Genomic DNA, 24,755 nt, shown 5'->3' on the forward strand with positions numbered 1-24,755 from the left:
GCTGCTTGTTGATCCTTCAAAACATCCCGCATCCCTCTCTCCAGAGGTAGAGATCAGTTCTCCTTTTCCTGAGGTTCGAATCATTTTTGTTGCAAGACATTGGTTTCCAAGGAAGTATGGAGAAACTGGTTTTGTCACAGATTTAAAAGTCTGGGTGAGAGGGAGGGCCGTGCTGGGCCTGAGAGCCAGATTCTTTAAGAAGAGGTGTGAAATTAGCCAAATCAAGATTTGGAGATGAATCTTGCTGCAGTTAGGTCTAGACTGCACAGGACCTGAGAACTGGGGAAACACCTCCATACTTCAGGCCAGGAAGCTATGGGTTCAATACCAGCTCATGCCCTGGCTGTGTGGTCATGAGCAAATTACATCCTAACAAGAGATCTGTAACTTGGGGACATCCATAGACTGATGAACTGTCTTCATCAGGGAAGCCAGGAGAATAACAACCACCTCAAGGGAGAATTGTGCTGTGGCGATGAAATGAGATCATTTCAAGCTCGGAGTACCGAGTGAACATGCAGTGTAATTAGCTTTATCTCTGCTTCCTTACTGGCCCAGCTGATTCACCCCAGCAATGTGGCTGTGAACAGACCAGGTTACTCATCTACTTGTTGAACCTCAGGAAGTCATTTTGCTAATTCCTTGTCAGAGTGCTCCCGCCTCAGCGGAGGGGCTGCTTCTCTCTCACTGACCCTTCCTACTGCTGCCTCAGAGTTTCAGCAGGAAACGCCTTTACTAACCACTTTGTTCAAATAGACTCAACTAGAAGGCTCAGGGCAATGAGGGAAAGAAAGTGATAAACTATCGACTGGCTGTCAAAGGTCATTCAGACTGGATTGCTCACCCTATACGACATAAAGGTGTCTTGTCTGCAATAGCCCAGCTACATAGTCTCAGAGCCAGGATGGGAATCCAGGTCTCCTGACTCCTGAGCCCTGGTGAAAATTTCTAACACCTTCCCAAGGCCACCTGCAAGATTTGGGATATTCCCAGTGCACAAATCCATTTCTTTTTACAACCAAGATCTCCCATGAGCTGTATCCGGACTGTGGTGGTTGATACAGAGTAAATTTTATTGTATGTCAACTTTAAAAGAGAGGGTTAAAAAACTTCACATGGATTATCTTAATTACCAAGTGGCTTTTAGGATTTTATTATCTTGTTACAGAAAATATTTGGTTTGCTTGACCTTCTTTTTCATAAAGCCAGCATCTCTAAACAGTTTTTGCATCCCACTTTGCAATGCTCTTCCCAGTCTTTTCTATTGTCTCACAGCTTGTGATACACGGGTGGTTATCATCAGCCCTTTGCCACAAGAAGTGTGACAGTCATGCAGCCCCAGGTATAAGCCCCAGCTTTGCACACAGCTGTGTCGACTCCAGCAGGTTACTTAGCCTCTCAGGAGCGTCGCTTTTGTCAGCTTTCGATGCGCATATTTTCCTCACTACTGTTGTGGGTATTGAGTTCAAAGCAGGCTTTCCCAAGTGTCCTGGATGACCGGAAGCCTCTGGGTTCTTGTTAAAACACAGATTCCCAGGCCAGAGCCACGGAACCAGAGTTCCCAGGGTGAGGCCTGGCAGTCTGACCAGCCCCAGAGGTTCTTATCAGGGAAATATGGGAAACACTAGGTTTATTTTTATAAAGCATTTATTGTTGAGTCTGGCAGTAAGCAGCTAGTATTCACCAAGTACTATTTTAGATGTTCAGTCTTTGAAATGGGGATAATGACAACCAGATAAAGTTATTATGAGAAACAAGCAAATTAATGTCAGATGGCCAGCAAACAGTAAGTTCTAAATGCATGTTGGTGTCCACACTTCCCTGCATTAGGACTCTTCTAGGCTGAAATGGAATCTTCCGGACTCTCCCTTAGGGATATGCCTTTATAGCTCCAGGCCTTCATTCTCCCAGCCAGGCAGTTTCTCATTTTCTGAATTCGAGGGACCAAGCCTTATGAACCAGTTTGGGTTCCAGGCCCGTCCTTGTCCCAGTCACTGTGGTCATATTTGGAACACACTGATTGGCCAGGACTGGGCCGCTTGTTCACCCCAGGAACCAGAGAAGATGTGGGGGTCAGCCCAATCTGAACTCGAGAAACAAGGATGGTCTATATCTGTATCAGTCCTTCCCAGGCCCCTGTAATGTTGTTGCCAGACCAAGAGGAACTGAGGCCTGGCAGGCAACTCCACGGTGGTCCCCCACATCAACTTTCTAACTTACAGATGCAATTAACAGTCTATGAATGTCCCCATCGGGTCTGAATCTTCCTCCAGTCTTTCCTGCTCACATATTTATGGTCCACTTGGAGGGCTTCGGTCGGGCTGATTCACCTGGGCCCTGCCCTCATCTGTCCATCCACCTCCAGGCCTATCCTTGGTCCTGCTCACACCTAGACTCAGCCTGCCACAGAGGCCTAAGGGCTGGTCTAGCACTCAGGGCCACCATTGTCCAGAGCTGCTTAGTAGGGACCCACTGTGGGAATCCTTCCAACCATGAACAATTGAGTTTCTGAGCCAGGATAAAAACAGCCTTTGCAAGTCAGCAAATGAGACAAACTGAATTGCTCAAACCGCCTTCGCTCATCTGCCTGGCTCTTTTAACAGTGGATAAGAAGGTCTCTGCATCAGAAAGATAAGTTTGAGGCTTAACTGTCACTTACTAGCTGGGCTAGGTGTCTCACCTCTCAGAGCCTGTTTCATCTATAAATCTGCATGATTAACGGAGGCAGTGCCTTTAAGCCTGTGTGACACAGAATATCTAGAAACATCATTATTACTCTCTCTTCAGGCATAGTCTCTATCCAGAAATGCACACCCTTTTCAGGATGATCAACCTCAGACACTAGCAGAAAGCCAAACGCACTGTGAACATTTAAAAACACAGGATGCACTCCAAAGTCACATAAAACATGCAGATGTGCCATGGCACCCACTGAATCCTCTCCACCCAAGGCTTGGCTACATTCTTCCTGGAAGACACTATGCTGTTTATCTTCTGCTCGCACAACAGCTGACCTTTCGGCAGCCACATGGTGTAGCTGCATGAGATACAAACAGCAGTCCTGGGGTCCAGCCTGGGCTCTGCCCTTGCAGTGTGACCTTAGGCACACCACTTACCCTCCCTGGGTGCTGGTGTCCCCTTTTGTCCAATCAGACAGAAGGGTGACGAAGGGCCCTTCTCTCTCAAAGGTCTGTCCTACAGTGCCTGCTAGCACTCAGGGGGGGAACCTCGGTCAGCAGAGCCATGACAGGCAAAGGCGAGGAACTGCCCCAACACAGCTGGCTCATACGGGTGGTCGCAGCTCCAGGAAGGTGGAGAACGCTAGGGCAAGGTCGGACGGCAGGCTCTGGAGCCACACGCACCCGGTTTATTCCTGACACTGCCCTTTTCTGGCTGCGTGACCTTGGGTGAATCACTGAGCCAACTTAGTAGCCAGAGTAACGGCACCTACCTAAGGCTGAGAGGATACAGTAAGATGAATGAGATGCTGCATGTAGGACATGGCACCTGGCACACATCAAGAGCTCAATAAAAGTCAGCCGTTACCTCTCCCCGGCTATGGCTGAGCTTCCTCTTTCTCATCACTATTTGTAAGTTCAATGAAATGTAGTCCAAAGATCTGGGTTTCACCCTGGCTCTACAAGTAACTCAACCTCACTTTTCCTCATCTGCAGAATGGGTGTAGTACGCTTTCCTCGAGGGTTGATGGGAAGACTTGGTATGACTGATACAGGTAGGGTTTCCCACCCTTACTCTCATTAGTAATAACCCATTCATCATCATCCATTTAACCTTACATTTTATAGCATTTATTTCTCTATGTGAATCACCTGATCCTTACAGCCCCCATGTGGGGGGAGTCAAGCTCAGAAAATCTGAGCTCAGGCCAGAGGGTCTCTCAATTTTGCCCCAGTTCCGTTTTCACCAGCTGTGGGAGGCAGAGCACACCTGCCCAGTTGATCCTCACAGCACTGGTGCTCAGCAATACCCCGCCTCGGGGAGGCCACCTGCCTACCCACCAGTTGGAGCCAGAGTATGTGAACAGGCTCCAAAGAAAACGGCAGTAGGTGCTCAGTCACCGCCCAGAGGGCTGTATGGGTCAGTCTCTCCCGAGGAACACCTTTTTCTATTGGAATGCAGAGGAACTAGGGCTGTGGGGTTCAAGGCTAAAGGACTGAAGACAGACATGTATGTATGTGTGTATGTGTATAAATTGCCACAGTACAGCTAATAACCCTAACCCTCTGCAAAACACGGAATCTTGCAAATGTCACATTTAGGTCCAATGACTCTACTTTTAATCATTTGCACTAAGAAATCCACAAAAAGTGTAACAGAATGCCCACTGTAATGACTAGTTGGAAATAGCCCAAACACCTGACCATTTATTTAGAACTAAACAAATCAGAATAGTTAGTGGACTACTACACAGCCATTAAAGATATATGCTTTTGAAAACACTTTAGAAGTGGAGAAAAATTATGACATTACATAAAAAAGAACAAATCTGTTTATGACATCCCTAAGGTTTCCAAGCATGTATTCTTTCTACAGCCTGAACAACAAAACAATGACAGACATTCAAAATAAGATTCCCAGGTTGGCCTAACTTCTTGGTGACGGTTTAGGTGTTTGAATAACTCTTTTTATATCTTTTTACCCCATCACCTGGGTTTTTTTTTTTTTTGTCCCCAAAATGAAGCTCTTAATGAAGACAGCAATCCATAAGTCTTGCTTTGAGACCCAAGGCACCCAAACTTAGTATCCCACGTTACATATCCTGTAAGAAAAGCTGTTATTAGGTAACTGAAGTTAAGCCTCCCCCCACCGACTAGCAGGTTATCTGGAACGCATCTCAGAAAGATCAATGACCTGTTGGACTCAAAGAAGCCACCCCCAAAAAAATTGTATAAAAAGATTTATTGAAATTTATCAATGACAAACAGACATAAAACTCAAAAGTTTGGCTCTTCTGAGGGGGAGGAGAAAAACCGGTGCAGATGTTTTTATACAGATGAAACACGGGCTAGGAAATCACACGTCACTTCTAAAGCCATCCAGGAGAGGAACACGAAAGCAACCTGTACACTCACTAGGGATTTGCAGTCATTTCAGATTTCCACTAGGTAAGAAAATACAATTTTGCATTAGTTCTTCCGTGCTCAGGTGTATGAAAAAAAACCCCAGCCGACATGCAGCAACTTCTCCTGCGTTTAGGTTTGTAAAAATGGTCTAAGCACAGAAGTACATGTGGAAGATTTCTCCTGTCATTTTGTAAAACAAAGAGTTCTAGTATTTTACAGAATGAGAAAGGACAGTTTCTTTCATATTTTTTAATCTTTTAAAGAGGTTGAAGTTAGAGGGTTTGCTTCTCTTTTAATTATAATTACCAAATCCATTTTTCTTATAACTCATAAGCCTGCTGTTTTCGGCTCTCTGGCTCATAGCTCTTAAGAGTGACATCAGAGTCTTCTTTGTAGAGCAAAGCCCACCACCATCTGTGAAGAGGGAAAGGGAATGAGAGATGGGGAATGTCCCCCAACCAGTGCCAAAATACGCCTTTAGGTTGCTATTTACAAACCAGGGCGTTGGATGCCTCGGGAAGGCCTGAGAAATGCAGAAATCACGTGAACCAGAGCACGAGGTAAGATATGGCTGGTGCTCAGGCCCTCCTGGGCTTCAGGAAACCAGACTGAGGCCAGCCATGGCCTTCCAACCAACCCAAGGGCCTCGGGAAATACCAGGAAATGTAAGAGACCTCCAAACCATCCTCTTTGAGAGTAAGGAATAAATGCTCACTTGGTGTGTACTCAGCTATCGCATTTACAGGGATAAAACCAGACACAAAGAAAAAAGTAGGGGGGAATAAAAATAAAGAGTGGCAGTAAAAATAGTATTTTATTCCACCCTCTCCCACCCTCCCTCCCCCCACAACCCCCAGTACACTTTTCCCCTCTCGTTCCCACAGCAACGTTACAATCAGAAAAAAATAAGTTTCGGGGGGCGGGATTTTGGGGGGGGGGCGGGTAAAAACAGTCAAATCACAATAGGAATTTGTCAAAATAGGTTATTCCACTTAGTCGTCATCTTCTCCTTCATCCTCGGGTTCTCGTTTTCGCTTCTGACCCCTTTCTTCTTCTGGAAGAGTAAAGAAAAGGCATTTTAGACTCAACACGGTTCCCATGTCTAACTCACACCACCTGCTGGGAAACCTGGAGGCCACACATCCGGGAAGCTTAGCCATCCCTGGTAAACCGAGGCAAGGGATCTGCAAAGCCAGGGAGGCACCTGGGGCCCCAGATGGGCGTGTTCTGCCCACTGCCAGGTCCTCAGGGCCTATGCAATCTATGGCCAAAGAAGGGGCCAGCCTGCTATCAGCTGAGAGTAAAAAGGCAGCCATACCACCAAGATCTTCTTCATCTTCCTCATCGTCTACTTCCCCGTCATTATAACCTTCTTCATCCTCCTAGGAGAGAACACGGACACTGGACATCAGGAATGCCCCCGGCCTAGGCACACGCTGAGAAAGCCACTCTCCCTGACACTGACTTCAGAAAGGTGGCCTCCAGCCTCTCAGAGCCCCACAAGATCTGCTATCTTGGGATGGATCTAAAGCAGAGGCTCCTTTCATCCAGAACCCCTCTAGGAATCTGCAGAAAGCTTTAAACCCCTTCCCCCAGACAATACCCTTATCACATACAGTATCTGCAGATATGTCAGCGGGGTGATGGGTCCTGGTCCCAGGTTAAGAATCCTGAAGTTCTTATAATGCAAAATTCCCAGTCGGCCTGCTCTTAGAACAAGTTCCCCCAAGCTGACTTTTACGTGAAGAAGGCTGTCCTTTCATGTCAGTCTAGTTTTGGCTTCACAGGAAGACCCCAGTTTGAGCAAACCCAGATTCTGTGGGCAAGTCCAACCTCACCCTACCCAGCCCCCTATCTTGCAAACTTGGATTGCCTGCAGGGGAGGGAAGGGGAGGATAAATTCAAGGCCTTCTGAGGACATCACTGAGATTCATGCGAGTTCACTCTCCACACAGGACCCTCGCTTTAGGCAGCTCCTTAAGTTCCATGCTAGTGGAATCTCCGCATGCTAAACACTGTTCCTAAAACATCAGACAGCCCACTGTTTAAAAGGAACTTGGTGATAGACTTCTTTCTGTCAAGGGAAATATCCTTTCATAATGTCACCAAATAGTTTCTTCATCAGCCTGTTTGCTGTTTTATTTTTTTTATGTATGTGTGTGTAAGCCTTCCTTTACTGGAAGCTGGAAATCTGCAGATGGTCAATGAGATTACAGAACAGCAACAGAACAAGTAAAAGAAACCCAGCCCTGCTGCCCGCCGCGGCTCCTGTGGTAGAGGGCGGGCTGAGCGCTGCACTGGCCAACAGGGGTGGCGGCCCTGCCCAAGGGTGGGGGCCTGTTTGTCTAAGTCTTTACTTTTAAGACACAATATTCTTCAGAGGTGAGCCTAGCAGCCTCCGCCTAGGGAGAAGAGAAACCCAGAAGCAGAATGAGGCAGGAACCACGCTGATCTCACTGGCTTTTCTATTCACGCTGACCTGCCTCTCCCAAGCCTGGGGTGGGCTGGCCAGGAGACGCTGCCTGGGTGAGTCTGTGTGCCAGGCGGGTGTCTGCACCCTTGATGGAGGCAGATAGGAGACTGGGGGACAGGGCAGGTACCTTGGCCATATTGTCATTTTAAACTTCCTCAGGTCCAACTTTGGGGATTAGTAAGAGTTGATTTAGAATTCAGAACAAGTCATAGAAAAGAAGTACAGAGACGCAGACGTCTGAACACAATACCCCCAGCAGTCAGAGCCAGGACCTTGGAGAAAGGGTGTGTGAGCCTAAGACAGTAAGGGGTCAAACATCCCTTGCTGGACACCGTCCTTAAGCATTTTACTTACAAATTATTTTATCCTTTTAAAAATCCACTGATTGATCCCTATTTACAACTCAGTTGTAAAAGGGGTAGGATCCACCCCTACCCAGGCTGTGCTCTGAAACTCTGTGCTCCAGCACCCCTCACAGACAGGCTACCGACCTCGTCAAAAACCAGGGAGCCAGCTGATGGGTCAGGACTACGGCACTACTCCCACTGTGTGCAAGGGACCCTTGTCACTCTGGTTTGGGATCTAGCAGTGTTTATCCCACCACCCATCAAGGTCAAGGCAGTCTCCGATTTTCTCTGGCATACTCTTAAGTGCTCAGTAAGTATCTAAATTAACATATGAATACATAAAGGCAGAAAATGGGGATGCGGATTCTCAAGGAGTAATTTTCAGTTAGGAACAAGGGCTGGTGAGTCCCCTCCTTACCTGCCTCCAGTCCCCTTTTTGCCCCTCCCAGGGCTGGCTGCAAGTCTTGCCTCCCCCCAGACAGCCCAATAAAAGGACCTGAAATTGACTCCTTCGCCCACCGGAGCTCCCAGGCCGCCAAAGGTCCATCACTAAGGTGCCCAGAGGGTCTGACTCAGAGGCAGTAAGCACAGGGGGCTCCGAGGGATGGCGCCCCCCACCCCCTGGCCCTGCCTCTTACCTCCTCTTCCCCGCTCACGTCCTCCTCTTCGCCTTCTTCCTCCTCCTCCTCGTCTTCCTCATCCTCCACTACCTGAGCATCTTCATCATACTCCTCCTCTGTGCAGCAGAAACGGATGGTGAGCTGGCTCCTGCCTCCCACAGCACAGGCCCCAGGCTGAGGGGCCTGACACGGGAGGGACAGGCTCCGGTGTGGGCCCATGACCCTCCCACACCCACCCCGGCCCAAGGCCTGGATGCTGGTCTACCAGGACTGAACGCATCCTAAAGTAACCCAGAACATTAAGCATCCTAAAGTGGTCCGAAAGAGGAGCCCTCCTCCCAAGTTTTACAAAGTGAAAGATCCCTTGTGGAGGCTGAGAGCACAGAGAAATTGCCATATCAGAGGAACAAGTTACAGGGCCCAGGGGAGCCAGGAAGTCAATCCATTTAGAACATCGAGCCAGACTCCTTGCTTTCAAGGTGAGAACTCCAAGTCTCTGAGGGTTGTAGTGACTCAGTCAGTCACACATCAAGTTAGTTGCAGAGCTGGGCCTACAAACCTGGGCTCAGGATGCCAGTCCCTCGGCCCTTTTTGCTGCATCACAAAAAGGAACAAACTGTGGCAAACAAGGTGTCTGAATATCTTGCAAGATATTACTACCTAACAAGGAAAAACAAAATCTTGTGTCTGAATTAATTAGATGAGCATCTCAACTCTTAACTTTCCTCTGGCCATGAAAAGGCACTCCTTCTTTCCTTCCAGCATGTTGTGCCTGTTCTCCACTTTCCAGGGAGCCCAAGGTGCTGCCTGCAGTCTCCTCCACTTCCCAGGCCCTGGGGATCCCCCGCTCCAAGTCCCAGCCTGTGGGCCTGTGGGCTGCAGCCACCAGGGGGCCCCACAACCTCCCCAGCACCTGACCTCATCTCCACTACTGGACACCCAGACGGGGAAAAGGAGCCTCAGGCCACACCCCACCTTCCTCTCTCCATTCACCCCCTCTCCCTGTGAGTGACCAGGGTTACACTATGGAGACACACTGTGGGGCAGCTGAGGGACAGGCCGTTTTGGGGGACTTTGAAAAAGGTAGATTGAGTTGGATGGTTTTAAGGAGTTACCATGCAGCTGGGAGAATCTCGGGCTCTCTCTCCAGGGCTCACGCCCTGTTCTTTTAGGGGAGTCAACCAATGAGACAGACCAGGGACAAAGACAAACAAAGCCCCACACCCCTCCAGAGCTTTGGAAAATAGTCCACAGCCAGCCGGCCTTCAGCGGCCAGTGGGGGCCTCCCAACACCCAGCCCCCCAGAGCCCTGTGCCTCAGGGAGAATTCCAGGCCTGCCACCCACCGTCCTCGTCATCGTCCAGGCCCTCCACGTAGCCCTCGGCGTCCGAGTCGGGCGCCTCCTTGTCGTCCCGGTCATACCCATCAAGGTATGTGAGCTGCGGGAGGAGCTTGAACACGTTTTCTCGGTAGTTGTTCAGGTTGGTCACCTCACAATTGAAAAGGTCTAAGCTCTTGAGGTTTTCTAACTTCTTCTGCAAGCAGAGAAATAGAGTCAACAGTGAACGATCTGTGGGAGGTGAGGTGGGGAGGGGAAGGGTGGGAGGGAAACCACCCCGGGAAACAGGCGGGGCAGGGTGAGTTGAGCCCAAGGCCCGTGGGTGATGAGGTAAACAGCGTGGCTCTGCTCAGCTGTATGCAGCCTGGTTGGTGGGCCTCAGTTCCCTCTCTGAGGGCTTAGACTTGAGGATCTATAAAGCCTCATGCAATGCCAACACTTTTGTTTTGCAATTACAACTTCTGCCTTAACACTGACTGGTTTGAAATTAACCTGGGGCTCGCTCTCGGTGCCTGGGCCAAGAGCTTTGCTGCTTGCCCCCGTGACTAAGCAACCAGAGGGGAACTAAGAAGGTTCATTCTTAGCAGAAGGTCAAGGGCAGGGAAGGAGTCTGGGCTGTGGTCTGGGTGGGTGAGCCCTGCACCCCACTTTCCCACCCTCAGGAGGCAAGTTCTGTGGAAGGAATATTCTAATAGTTGACCCCATGCCCCAGATGTGCAGGTAAAGCTTGAGCTTGGAAAAGAAATGTCAGCTTCCTGTTCTGTTATCCTGGTTCATCAACCTGCTCCTCAAGCAACTATGAAGAGCAGAGTGTTTTTTGGACAAGAACCCAACAAACGTTAACTGAGAGATGCCCCGAACTCCATCCTATATATCCAGAAAAGGAAAATACAGCAAATTTGGCAAAAATAACCTCATTGCCTTTTCCTGATTCTAAGACGCATGGCTGATGAAATGATTCTTACATGCATATTTACAGCAAGTATGTTTACTGAATGTGGTGGCATTTCTGTATTCCCCAAAAAGTTATTATTCATTCAATGACACACCTTACAGCTGATTTCCCTGAAACCAAGGGAATATAGTCATTCAGATCCAGGTGATTAGAAACTGTTATTCTTATGGTGATTTGTCCCTTTCTGACTAGTAAATCCATGAAGTTTGGGGTATGTTCAGGTCGCAGAGAAGCTGAGAAGTGCTGCCCAGGTCTCTGAGACGCTGGTGCCCGTCACAGCAAGAGTCACCCACGGAGGAAGGCCTGCGTGAGGTTTCCGTACCACACGGAGCTCTGCCACCCCAGGGGCCCCGGACCCAAGGAGAGAACAGTGGGCACCTCCAGGGTTAGCTTCATTCCTGGATGGCTCCTTACCCGGCAAGAGGGACAATGAGCCATGCTCTAAGCCTGAGGAAATAACAGCTCAGATTTCCAAAGCTGAGTAGGAACTTTAAGAGAAAAAGCACCAGCCCACAAATCAAGACCAGGGTCCCACCCCACTCTTCACCCTGACTGCCCACTTGACTGTGTGACCTTGGTCAAGCTATTTTACTTCTCTATGGACGAAGCAGAAATAGTAACTCTGACACTACCTCAAAGCACATAATGAGAGTCAAATAAAGTAAGATATACAGAAATTGAAAAGTCATACTCCCTGGTTATCAATCCCTCCCACCTCCCACCCCACGGAGAGAGAAGGACCCAAATGACTCACCAGTGGCTCTATCGTGCTGAGGTCTTTAATTTTGTTGCCACTTAAATTTAGATGTGTGAGGTTCGGACACTTTTCTGCCAATACTTCCAGGCCCCCTGAGATTCTGTTATCGCTTAGTTCAAGCTAAACAAGGCAGGGAGAGAAAAAAAGAAAAGCAGAACAGCTCTTAAGGCTCTGGGTTCAGAGCTGCCTGGCTCTCTGCAGATGAGCAGGGAGAGGAAGTCGGCTCAGCCCCGCTCAGGCTCAGGGCATCAGCAGGCCTGTTGGTGCTCAGAGCTGGCTGCACCTTCAGTTACGCTCCCTAAACACAACGTAATGAACCCTCCTCTCCACCCCTGCCTCCCCTGCACACATGAGCTCCTATCACCCTATTTACCTTCTTAAGTTTGTTTAACTTTGGTAAGTTTGCGACTGAGGTGAGGCCTACGTTGATTGTACTTAAGAACTCCAGTTCTTCAAATTCATCCGTGAGGCCTTCGATTTTGCCTTCATTCGACCGACAGTTGTCCAGGACAAGCTCTTTCACCTGGAAAGGGAAGGGCCATGTGAGCGGAGGCAGGGGCCAGCGCTAGGCCTCCTCAGAGGACAGGGACACAGACCCAGAATACCGCCCATCACACTAAAAGCAGCACTTGTTTTTAGCTCTGCTGGGGCTTCGCACTGCCAATGCCACCCTGGTCTTCCTGCCTTTAGCAATCCTGAGGGGAGGGAAGGAGAGGGTTGGGCTGGGCAGAGCTGCAGAACCGGGGGGCTGCTCTAGACAGGAGCATGGGCTGGACTGGAGGAGACACTCAGGCTGCTGCCCTTGGCAGGGCGGATGGTCTCATTCCAACCCTATGGCCACGTTCTTCCGGCCAGCGTCAGCCATACCATCAGATCCCCCCACCCCATGCCCATCGTGGCCCCAGTCTGACTGCCCTCCCGAGGCCAGCTACCTACTCCCCACCCTCAGCCCCCACCTTCTTTCACGTGCCTGGGACACTGTGTGTGCTGACGGGTCCCAAGAAGCACACGTACACCTGCTCTCACCGGCGCCTGCCACCACATCAGAGCCTGCCCACCAGGTCTGGCTATCGTTGCCACTGTCACCTGCTTGGCCTGCACCATGGGGGGAAGGGGTGGGCAGCCGACCAGAGAGCCCTCCAACTCTCCACCCTCTAGCCCTGCCCAACAGAACTTCCTGCAGTGAAGAAAACCTGTCCAAAGAAGGAGCCACTAGCCACCTGTGGTCACCAAGCACCTGCAATGTGCGGGTGAGACTTGACTAACTGGGCTTATTTACTTTATTAATTTAAGGGTAAAGACCTATGCAGTTTCCCTCGTGGACAGCACGGCTCTAGACCTCACTCTTCAGGGCCCCAGGAGGAGATGTGGAGGAAGACACTAGAAACCCACAAAACTAGGGCGGGTCCATAATGAAATGGTGAGGTTGGCAGAGGCCAGAAGTCAGTCTTTGAGGCACCTGGGTAGCCCGTCTGTCCCCCCTGGAGGCAGTTTTAGAATTTTTAGATTCTCCTTTTCTCTTCTTACTCAAAATTTGGCCTCTAAATCCTTTACTTCTAATGAGGTAGAAGAAATGGATAAAAGCTACCCTCTCATTTGGTTGTTAAAAGGCAAATTTAGCTGATGGTGAGATTCCAAGCTCCAGTACAGAAGGTAGGGAGACAAGCTTAGGAAGAGTATTAAGTCTCAGGCTGGGAGAGACCCCGGGGAGTGAGCAGGGAGGCCAGGCGGACGCCCCCAGCTGTCTGCTCCTGCCCAGCACCGTGGCTGGCAGGAACCTTAGCGGTGACCCCTCCAGGCTGCTGTGCCTGTTGCCTGATACAGCCTCCCCACCCACCTGCTCCCCGAGGCCTCCAGGATAACAGGTATTGATGAGGCCTGGATGTGCTGCCTTCCTGGGACTGCCACTCACAGGCTCTGGTTTCTCAGGAATGGGTCACGCGGTACAGGCCTGTCCTCGGCAGCGGCCTCACATCGTCCAAAGGCCCACTCTGGCCACCCAGGCTCTTCTCCTCTCCTGGGTAGCGGAAGGGCCTTACCCAGGGCTCCTCAGGGCTGCTCCCCCACGCGAGCAGGCCATCTGCCTCATGTCTTCCCGCACGGCCCAGAATGACCTGCTTGCCGTGGCCTTCCAGTGCCCCTCCTACCTGGGCATCTCTGGGCCAAGTGGAAACGCGGGGGAACAGAATCCACAGCAGCCTGCTATCCGCTGCTCAGTCTCCCCTCGCCTTTGGGCAGACCAGGGAGCTTGGGCAATACATGGGTGGCAGAGCCCCACAGCTGCCCTGCTTTCTTCCTTCCTGGGGTAGAGAGGCACAGCGCTTAGCCCAGGGCAGTGGCAATTTGCCAGGAGGGGCAAAGCCAGGAGAGCCATTTCTCTCCCAGTGCCAACAAGCTCTTGGCCTTACGCACTGGCTGCCAAGGCCCACCTTTCCCTGGGGTCTGGGAGAGAAGTTAGGTCCTTTCCCACTCTCTCCGTCCCCTGGAGAGGCCAGATAGCCAGGTCAAGCCACCTTCTCAAGGTCATTGGAAAGAGTGCCTGGGAATAAGTCCTGTGAGGCCTTCTGCCCAGGACAGGACATCAGTTGTAGAGCCAGTAAGCCAGGCCTTAGGGGAGCGGAGCACACGGAGGGCGATCACCTGCACTGGGGGAGGGAGGACCAGCTCCTCCTTTGCAGTGAGCAGCTATCCCATGCCTGCAGCCCCTTTAGTGACTTTTCTCCTTGGAAGGCCCTGGGGATCCTTTAAGCTCCACCAAACAAAGACAAATATGAAGAGATTCCAGTCCACCCTCAAAGATGTCAGATGCGTTTTCTCCAGATGGGTCCAGGGCTTCTTCTCTTACCTCTATTAGCCAAGGAGGAGGCCCCAGGTGTGGGGGAGGTGGCACTGGGGAGTCAAGGGAATTCCTGGCAGAAGGCAACCTCTTTCCCGAAGAGGCACAGTGCTGCCTGGGAATTCTACAGAGAGACACCGGGTTCCAGTCCCAGCTCCCAGCACCACATCCGAACCAGATCCGTTGCTCTCTGGGGCAATACGCAAGCCACCACTACTAATGTTTTTATTAACAATCATCGGATCTTTCCTGGAGAGGCCCCACCAGGCCCACTCTCAGTGCTTCCCCTGAGATGGCTTATTTAATCCTCACAATTGCTCCTTGGGGCAGGGCACCCTCCCATTTTACAGACATATCAGGAACACCTAACCTAAAGCCCCAGGAGGGTGTCTACTGGACCAAGGTGGTCAGTGTTGGCTCCTCACGGCTCCTCTGACATCCCCAAATGTAGGACACAGGCTCTCCCAGACCCCCCAGTTCAATTCTACAAGCTCCCCTGACTGTGCGTACTCCCTTTTGCCTTGTTCTACCTGCTCCACCAGCCAGCTGGGGGTCCCTCCCGGCATCCCCACCCTGGTTACACTTCCTCTGTAACCAAAGCACAAAACCCAGCCCAGCCCTTGTGCAGACAATGCAGCAGTTCCAAACAAGGCTCTGGAGAGGGGCTGGGGGACCTAGGACACCGCTCTTCCCCAAGCAACAAGAGGCTGCTTTCAGTCCCCTAGGAAAGCCTGTGGTACCTGGGGGGCCAGCTGGCTGCTCCAGGTCAGGTCCTTGGGGCCTCCGGGATCCCCACGGTTTCTGCATTTCCTTCCTGGTGGGGGTTTCAGCAGTGTTTGGGGGTGAGATCAAAGAGGAGCGGGAGAGATCAAGGCTTAGCCACCCTCCCCCCAGGCTGCTGATATCACCAAAAAAGCCCAAACCGCATGGGGGAACCCCACTGCCTCTTTGTGGGGTGATGTGTCACACTGGGGATGGTAGATTAGCTGCCTGTGAAGTGTCTGAAAGGGACCGAACAGGAAAAACAAAGACACCAGCCTAGCAGTCGACCTGTGGAAGTCGTTCTGTCCGTCCTCTGCCTCTGTGGAGTGCCACACTTTCTTAGAGCTCGGGGGCAGGCTAGAGGGTTTCCAAACCTCCAGCCCACCCAACATTCCTTAAGTCAACTCTGAACTCCCGCTGCGATTCCAACCCACTCCCTCCCACCTCAATTTGGCGTCTACCACTCTAAACCCATCCACGGGAAGAGAATATCCCTTTCACATCCAGGGTATATTCTGCTTAAAAAAGAAAAAAAAAAAATTAAGGCCCATTTCCCTCTGCCAAATCCTGGGTGTGAGCTAAGTGCAAAGTTAAAATTAAACTGAAAATTTGTACTTTGGGTTTAGACTCTCTCCCAATTTCACTGGCCATTTAAAAATATCTGAAATGTGGTTACGCTCTTCCTAGTCCAACAACTGGCAATCACTCAGCCTGTGTCAGGGGCTTTTCAAACACCCATGGACAAACCTGCACAGGATCCTACGCTTCATTTCTCGTTAACACCCCAGAGAAGCCTGAATATTCATACTCAGGCCCCAAGAGATGTCAGTGGGGAGGCAATGCAGGTTCCCGGGAAATCAGACTGCCCGGCCCCGGCATTTCCTGAGAAACATGTCCCCAAACCTAGGACATGGCAGTCATTTCTCACCAATGGGAGCTGAAACATCCATAATAAACACAAACACATTACTACTCTAAGGAACAACCCGTGGCTTGTTTCAAAACTGTGAACTCTGGTCTTTACAGATCTCTCAAATTTGACCATTTCCTCTATGTTCCCAATACGGCAGTCCTGGTCATGGTCATTTAAGTCATTCTAAGCTGCCTCTGCCCCCAAATAGTCTCTGTGACAGTGGGGACACTGGACTACTGGGAATGGGACTCACCCTGGAGGCCAAGGACCCCACTGGCTGAATGACCCTGGCTTATCTCCGAGGTCTCAGGCTCTGCTTCAGCAGAAAGGGGATGGTATCTGTTTAGCCTATGAAGTGGAAACTCCAGCCTAGAAAACATTCCTCATTTCCTGCTACCTGGAAGGGTCTGGGGGCAGCGCAGAATTAAAGTTCCAAAACTGACCTAAGGAGGCTCTCCACCTCCTCCAATCACATCGCTCCCCTCTCACCTCTGTACTACAAACCTAGTTCAAGCCCCTCTCCGTCGGAAGCCCTCCCCACACCCAGCTCTGCGCATCCTACGGCACTGAGGGCAGCTGCCACATGAATCATTTAATCTTGTATTAAGCATCCGATCCTTCTAGAGGTCAGGGACTGTCCTTCCCGGTAATCAGCCTAGCGGGGAGCGGACACCAGAGCAACTGCTTAACAAATGTCCTATTTATTGTGCCAGGCACAAACAGCACTAGGTGCCGGGTGTACACAGTGAGTCAAACCATCATGAAACTTACAGTGTAACTGGTCCAATACAAACTGAATGAACCCTACCTTTTACAATCAGTACCATTTTTTGGTGTGTGTCTTGTGTCCGCAAGGCAAGCATATGCCCCTAGGAGGCAGGTCAACTGTATACACTCCTCTTGACCTGACCCAGTGCTCTGCACACAGAGTGCTCCCATGACACTGTTCACCTGGGTGAATGCTGAGGGGAAACGGAAGCAACAGCGAGCCACGGCTGGGGTCCTTGCCAGCAAGATGTGCAATGGCAGGCCAGGAGGAGGCAGACGGCTGGTAAACAACTCCAGTCCAGCGTGCCAGGTAGCAGCCCTGTGTTGGGATGGAGGGCATTCTTCAAATGCACTCCAACCCACACAGGACAGGCAAGCTAAAGGCAGATAAGAGGAACGCAGAGAGACCAGAGAGCGACATGCCATATCGAAGGGCAGGAATGGCCATATAATTTGCAGGGCCCAGTGCAAAATGAAAATGTGAGACCTCTTGCTCAAAAATTATTAAGAGTTCCGACAGCGAGCAGTGCCTTAAACCCAGGGCCCTTCTAAGCATAGCGTCTGTATGACTGCAGAGGTCACATGGCCGTGAAGCTGGCCCTGATTTGAACGGACAGCTTGGGCCTAAAAAGGAGCCCAGAATCAGAGAGGAGAAAGGTCGAGTGAGAACTGCTCTTTAGTTTTCCAGCTCTTCCTGAGGCAACAAGGTAGGAGGTGAACAGAAGGCAGGCTCTGGAGTCAGACAGACCTGGCTCAAGTCCAGATTCTCCACTCGCTAGCTCATGTCACCTCTCCTGAGCTTCTGTTTCCTCCAGTGATAACACAGCTCATCACCAGGGTTTGGATGAAATGAAATAATGCACTTAAGAGTATCCTCCAGCTTGGAAAAAGCCACTTGCCTTCCCCTTCATCCACAGCCACGTCAACTGCTGTGTCCACAGTCAAGGCACAAGGATGGAAACAAAGGTAGGCGGGCGGATCTGATTTACCGAAGCTGTGTGCAAGGCCTCCGCATGGAATACGCAAGGCCTTGTAACACTGTGAAGAACTAAGTGTGCCCCAAATATACCCTCCTGACTTCGCTTGTACACCTTTTGTTTCTTTCTCCCCTCCATTAATGTTGAACCTTGATTTTCTTTTCTTTTACTGAGCAAGAATTCAATAAATATTTGTAGCTTTGGTTTCAACCTTTTCAGTCCCTGACCAATTTTTTCAGGTTCCAGCCTTGCACAGAAGAGTAGACTCGAATCAAATTGACCCGTGTTTTTTTGGTTGCTCATGGGTTTTAAATAGGTCAGCGTTTAAATGGGCCATCATCCCCTGTTGCAGTTCCCATTTCTAGTTAGAAGGCCAAACTGTTTGAGACGCCAAGGCAGAGGGGAAATGGGCTGCCTCCCAAAGGTGTTCGATAGGAGTGAATAGATACTTGTGATTTTGTCCTTTAACCATAACATCTCTAGTTTGCTGAACAGTCGATGTGGCAACCTGCAAAAATCAGTCAGGTTCCAGGGAAGGAAAATCAGCACCTGGGAGAAAAACCAGACATTTCGAAAACTAGAGAGGCCTTCAGGATCACCCAGGTCAGTGGCTTTCTAACCACAACCCACAGAAAAAGACACACTTACACCTTGGTTCAGTGCACACATTTTTTTGTTTGTGTTTATAGGCATATACACCAAAACAAAAACTTCACTGTTACAATAATTTTTCTACTACATAAAAAAGAAAATTATTTTAACTGTGACCCACAGTTTGCAAAATGCTGGTCTAGCTTAGCCCCCGTCTTCCAGAGGAAGAAACAAGTTCCAGAGTTGGCCCAGAGCCCTGGAACCCCGAGCCGCGTGATTCTGCACCCACCCCACCCCACTGCTGTGATCAGAAATCACAGTCCCCAGTGGAAGAACTTGGAACCATCCATGTAGCTTTTGAGTTTCTGTTAACAGGAGTCTATATTCCGCAGCCTCAGCAGTAGCTAAAACTCAGGTCTCCACACCTTTTAAAGATCTTTAAAAAAAAAATCTTAGCCAGCGGTCGGGGTCCCACATTACCGAAAAAAAAAAAAAAAAAGTCTCTCCATGAAAAAAAGCATCCGAGTCTCTGGATTTTGTTTGTTTCCTACAATAGAGCTCTGAAGGCATGGGCGGGTGGAGCACACGGCCGCGGGAAGTTGGTGACGCCATCCTTATTATTTTAGGGAACCTTGGGACGCGAACCAAGGCGTGCTGCAGCAGTAATTAAGCTGTCGGCCGGGGTAGTCGCGGGGGGAGGGCCCACATTAACATAAACCCTGTGACTGGCTCCCGCGCCGCCGGGATCCAGCCGACTACCTCCTCCAAAGGGCGTGGGGCCCTGGGCTTCTGCCCTGCCGAGCCAGAGGCTCTGGTTCTACTGCAGATGTTTCCTCCAGCCAGGTGGACGGACTGGGCTCAGGGCAGCACTGCACGGACCAGTGGGGGTTGGTGTAGAGCCCGGGCTTGTTCAAAAGGGCCTGCTCAGCGAACGAACCCTAACAGAGCCTGGGCACCTTCCCAGTGTTATGCCTTCGCTTTTTCTCCCCTTAAACCTCATCCTTCCCTTGCAGTCAGTCTAGACTGTACTCCACGTCAAGGACGTGTCAGTTCTACGTCTTACAGGAAGTTTCCCTGACTGCCCAGCATTTACCGGATTTAAGAGCATGTGAAGTGCAGTTTTCCCAGAGCAGTAGCAAGTAGGCCCGGAAAGCTGTTTTGGGGTCAGCACGTAGGGAGGAGTCATTTTGGGTCTGACTTTGCTGGGGGAGGGGGTTGTAGTGGGGACAGAGAGACGATGGTTCTGGAACTGGTGGATGACACAATCAAGTGAAAACCTAGCAGGCTACGTCTCTTCTAAATGGATGTCCCTACCTTCCGTGGTACTGGAATGGGTGAAGAAGCAGGGGTGGGAAGCAGAGCAGAGTGAGGGCGGCGGTCACCAAAGGATGCTTCATCAGGCAGTCGGAGTGACTCTGAGACACGGACTCCGCCCACTCGGCCCCTGAACTTGCCGTGTGCCCTGGGGGAAGTCATGTCCACTCTCTGGGCTTCTGCCAGTCCCCTAATCCATACACTGCACAATGGAGGCTAATCACAGGGATGAGAGATCCTTTCCGGTTCCAAAATTCTACGGGTCCATGTATTTTTAGTCCCACCCCACACCCGAACTCAGTCACTGTTCCCCAAAAGGAGGCAGGATATTTCGTGGGCCAAAGGAGCCCAGGATTCATCATTGAGGAATGCCAGAAAGGAAATCTGGGACACCGGGCAATTATCCTGGATAATTACTGAAATGCAAAAATCAATCACATAGTCTCTTAAAAGCACATCCAAGTCACAAAAACAGCCCCCAGAAGCCCAGGGTGTTGGGATCCAAATGTGGGAGTCCAGCATTGTCTCCTCTGGTGTCTGCCATCTCACAGGGCAGCAGGGGGCAGGCGCTTCAACTCATGGGGTCCTATTCTGGGCTTGACAATCCTGTGGTTCATAAGAAAAACCCACACTGTCCACGATGATGTTATTAAAGAGCCACAGCACTGGCCCCGTGCAACAGGAAGACCATGAGGAGACAGAAAAGGAAGTCCTGGAGGGCACAGAGGGCAAATCCTGGTCAATGTTCCTGAAACGCTGCTCTGATCATGTTGTTCCCCTGTCCAAAGGCCTGTAAGGGCCACGGGGATCAAGTAAAAGTCCATCAGAGAATTCCCGGCCCCTCAACCATCAATGCACCCTGACCAAAAACCCTGTGCTTCTTCCAAGATAGTCTATCCCTGCCTCACTCTGCGCCAGCCCCCCTGCCCTGCAGCAGCTTGGTGACACCACCTGGCACCCCTTCCCCAGACATCACCTCACTGAATCCACAGACACCTGGACTTCTACCCATCCCATCCCTCGCAGGTTAACTGCCCCTATCCACCGGGGCCCTCTGCGAGCCACTGCTTGGCCCCAGGATGTCTGGCAGTCCTTCGTCCTGTGGTCTCTCCTCCAAGCACAGCCTTGCTAAGGTCTCAGGTCTCAGTGTCCCCCGCTGGTGCCCTGCCCAGAGTGGCTGGCTTTCAATAAATGTTTGCTAAGTGGACACACTGGAACTGGTCACTTAGGCTAGAGGAAAAGATGGAGTAGGGGTGGGCAATGGCTCTGAGGAATCATCTAGATTCTAAAAGACTAATGACCCTTATTCACTTTCTGAAGCAAGTGTCCCACTAACTCCACTCTTGGGCAAATCAACAAAGATGGCTTCCTGGGCCTCTGTCCCAGCATCTAATATGGTTGATTCCGGCTCCTAATTTGGGGATGAAGCCTGGCTGGGCTGGGCCCATCTGTGGACAGGCAGAAATCCCACAGGAGTCCTCAAGTCAGCAGGGTCTGAGAGGAGGGCACAGCCCAGGGTCACTGAAATGGGTCCACGTGTGGGCCTTAACAGCTACGCACTCCCTGTGGCACCCCAATGGAAAAAGTCTTCAAAATGAAAGTTAACTCCTTAGTTCTGCTATTCAAAGATCCATGAGCTGGCAGTTCAAAGACTCTGCCCAGCCCGGCAGCACAATCCACCGAAGAAGACACCGCACCACGCAGACTCGGAGGCCAGGACGCTTCCCACAGCCCAAGCACAGGCCTCTGCCCAATTTCCAGTTGGCTTTTGAAGAGTGCTCCAGAGAACTAAAGGACCCCATCACTGCCATCTCCAGGGAACCACGGGGTCCAATCCGGCTCCTCTGGCAACTGAAGAAGCCAGGTGGAAACCAAGCCCAAGGACTCACCCAAGGCCACGTCTGGCCCACTGTGGAATCAGACCATGGGCCATTCTCAGTTCTCCTAACTTAGGGCCCACACCCCAGAGCCACAGGCTACCCCCATGGTGAGCTCATCAACGCAAGAGGCAACAGGAGGAAAAAGAAAATAGCTGTTCAAAAAAAGAGCCCCAGGCTGACGCTGACCTCCCTCCCGGCTTCCACACACACCCCAGTGCAGAAGAGGCAGGGAAAAGGGGGACTCAAAGACCAAACCCTCGACCTCAGCCTCCTTCCTTGCCACCTCTACCCAAAATGACAGCAGCAGTGGCAATGACAGAGCAGAGCCAGCACTGAGGCACTGAAGCCCTAGTGTTCAACCACCAGTCAGGAACCCCTGGTTTGGACAGGAACGGGAAGCAACCATGCAGAAGCAGCTAAGGCTCGGGGGGCTGGAAGCTTTTTTCCTATCCAGGGCCAGGAAACAAATTAGCCAAGTGTCACACACAAGAAGCAATTTAATCTCAGGCTGTTCTCCCTTAGAGAAATGTGACACGTACAACTTGTCTAAGTCTGTAAATTAAATGCTTATGGTAAAAGATTTAGTGATAAGAGTACAAAAAATGCTAAGAAGTTGGTGACAGTCCCACACATCTACTAACTGGAAGTGGGGAAACGAGGGGCTGCTAGAAGGAAGGGGAGAAAGAACACAGGAGGGATGGGGAGAGACAGACACACTGAGAAAAAGACACAGGCAGTCAACGAGTGGGAAGAAAGGATAGAGTTAAAGGCTGTGTACGTTTTGCTTTACTTTTGGAGTTCTGCCCTCTTTACCTGGTGATAGAACTTTACCTGTATTTAGTGTTTTGTAGAACAGTACAGGTTGAGTTCACTGCTGTTCACAGATCTACAGCTGCTTTAATCTCAAAATGCTAACGAAACAAAACAAATAAAAAAACCAAAAACCTTACGAGTTTATGATTCTTGAAGAGTCAGGAGGGTCTAGAGAACTGTGTAAAAAAGAACCTCATGGCTTCACTCTTCATCAGAAGCTCCTGAAGGAGGTCCCTGCCCTGGTGGCCAATACAGACAAGGCCAGCTCAGGCCGTGTTGACAGAAACAAGTGGCAAGGACCAAGGCTCCTCCGTCAGAGTCCCCAAATACTCTGCTCCAATGGGACCAAACCTTAAATTCTGAAACTTGAAGCAGAACAAACGTGAGGAAGGCAACGTGGGTGGGGGTGTCTGCCAATTGACACTGGAAGAACAATGGAAGGAACCAGTGATGTTTAGGCCAGAGGGTGGGGAGACTGCTGTGATAGTGATCTTTGCTCCAACTATGAAGGAGTGTCATATGCAAATAGAAGGACATTTGCTGTGTTCTCTGGCAGCTAGAGAACTAAGATCAGTGTGCAGGAATTATAAAGAGGGAGTTTTTGGCCCAGTGTAAGACCTTAGAGGGTGTTGAAACCATTATGGCTGGCCCACAAAAGAATGGGCTGCTCTGAGAAATCAGTGGGCTCCTGACCCTGCAGCATAAGCAGAGTCTGCTAAGTGACTGTCTACAAAGAACTTTACCCACGAACAGCGCTGAACGATTATTAAATGAATTAATAACATTGTATGATGAAGCCCTGCAAAGACATGGGCCTTGGGTCTTTTCACCTCTTAGGCTGCTATGATTTGATTCTTTCCTCTTTAAAGAATGACTTGTTTAGGTCACAGGCCAAACTTGCTCATTCAACAATATTCACAGAGTATCTAGCAGGGCACCCCTGCTAGGCAGGCATTAGAGATACATACAGCAGTAAACAAAACCAGGTACCTCGCCTCATGGGCTTACATTCCAGTGGGCAAGTGAGATCTAAACCAAGAAATGTATGTATCTGTATATTTCACACAGCTATAGCAATATATCACTAAATATATATAAATATGTAAATGATGCAAAGAAAAAAGGGAAAATAACAGCAATAGTAACAAGGGATGCTACTTTAGAAAGGGTCACCAGGAATGCCTATTCAAAATGCGCTTTCAGTAGGGACTTGAAGACAAATGAACACCAAGGAAAGAGCCTTCCGGGCAGAGGGAAGGGCCAAGCAAAGACCCCAAGCAGGGAGTGTGTGGCCCTTCCGGGAAGGAGCTAAGGTGACAGGTTGCAGCAACACAGCTGGTAGAAGAAGGGAAGGAAGGGAAGTGGTAGTGTAAGAATGGGGTGGGGAGGCTCTGCAGGCTGTCTTAACACACATGTGGGACATTCTGCATGTAACTGGTGGTAGGGTGGTGGGTTTCACAAACAGCTAAGTCAGAGTTGTTTGGACCACAGCAAAGAGGGTAGAGCCCAAGTCCTGACCCTATGCCTGAGATTTTCCCTCACTCTTCCTTAAAGGGAAAGAAGTGTAGGAGTTTTGTATCCAATATTGTGCTCACCCAATGTTTCCAGGTAGAAATGGGCCTAAGCTACACCCTTGGGAAATAGCCAATGACAGAATGTTTTGACTGAGTGTTTGGGTGCATGAGAAATAGTCAGAAAATCTGGTTTGGTTCCAGGCTTTACCACTCAGGAACTGTGTGGCTTTGGGCATGACATCCCTGACTCAATTTCCTCACCTGTACAAGGGGGAGAAGAACCCCACAAGTCTTTGTGGGATGAGATTAGGTAAACGGTGCTGTCCTGAAGGAAGCAGAGAGGAATTTCACAAGCAAGTTTCTTACACAAGACTTTGCACCCGGAGAGCAGAGATGAGGTGTTATACAGCTCTGATTCCCCCACACTGCCTTGCACTTAGCTCTCAATAAATGTTTGTTGAGCTGAAAAGCATTAAAAATAACCTGGGAAAACATTTTGCCATTTTTTTCTTCCTATTAAACTGCAGCACTTTGCCAGAATGCTCCAGAACAGTCTCTCTTCACTGTGACCCGTTACTTTGGGGGAAGAACCAACTGAGTCACATCAGGGCAGGGTGCGCAGAGGATAAAGTCCCAGGCATAGGGAAAAGAACAAAGCCTGACACCTCTGCAGAAGGCTCCTTGCTTTCTGCACCAGCCCGAGCTGATCCAGGTCCAAGCCACCCACAGAAGGGACTACAGCCATTCTAGGACAGGGTCAGGGTCTCCTGGAAATCTCACGAAAGCCGGAGATACGCAATACATACAACACT

General features: G+C 50.2%; 1 protein-coding gene across 2 annotated transcripts in view; it reads right to left on the reverse strand.

Moving 5' to 3' along the window:
• Nucleotides 1-4,903: 4,903 nt before the first annotated feature.
• The window catches only part of ANP32A (acidic nuclear phosphoprotein 32 family member A), a 36,790-nt gene continuing 16,938 nt past the window's right edge, over nt 4,904-24,755 (reverse strand). Inside the window, exons 2-8 of one of the 2 annotated variants that reach the window (XR_008992648.1) lie at nt 11,949-12,098; nt 11,573-11,695; nt 9,870-10,059; nt 8,543-8,640; nt 6,403-6,466; nt 5,391-6,138; nt 4,904-5,122 (exon numbers count right to left, since the gene is read on the reverse strand). Coding sequence is in view for 1 of the 2 variants with exons in the window: in XM_036932247.2 (XP_036788142.1) it covers nt 6,077-6,138; nt 6,403-6,466; nt 8,543-8,640; nt 9,870-10,059; nt 11,573-11,695; nt 11,949-12,098 (687 nt within the window). In the remaining variant the exon portion in view is untranslated. Of the gene's footprint in view, nt 6,139-6,402; nt 6,467-8,542; nt 8,641-9,869; nt 10,060-11,572; nt 11,696-11,948; nt 12,099-24,755 lie in introns of both variants that reach the window. The other variant, XM_036932247.2, reaches the window with a different exon arrangement.

This window comes from Manis pentadactyla, chromosome 11 (assembly GCF_030020395.1).
Source record: "Manis pentadactyla isolate mManPen7 chromosome 11, mManPen7.hap1, whole genome shotgun sequence".
NCBI classification, from domain to species: domain Eukaryota; kingdom Metazoa; phylum Chordata; class Mammalia; order Pholidota; family Manidae; genus Manis; species Manis pentadactyla.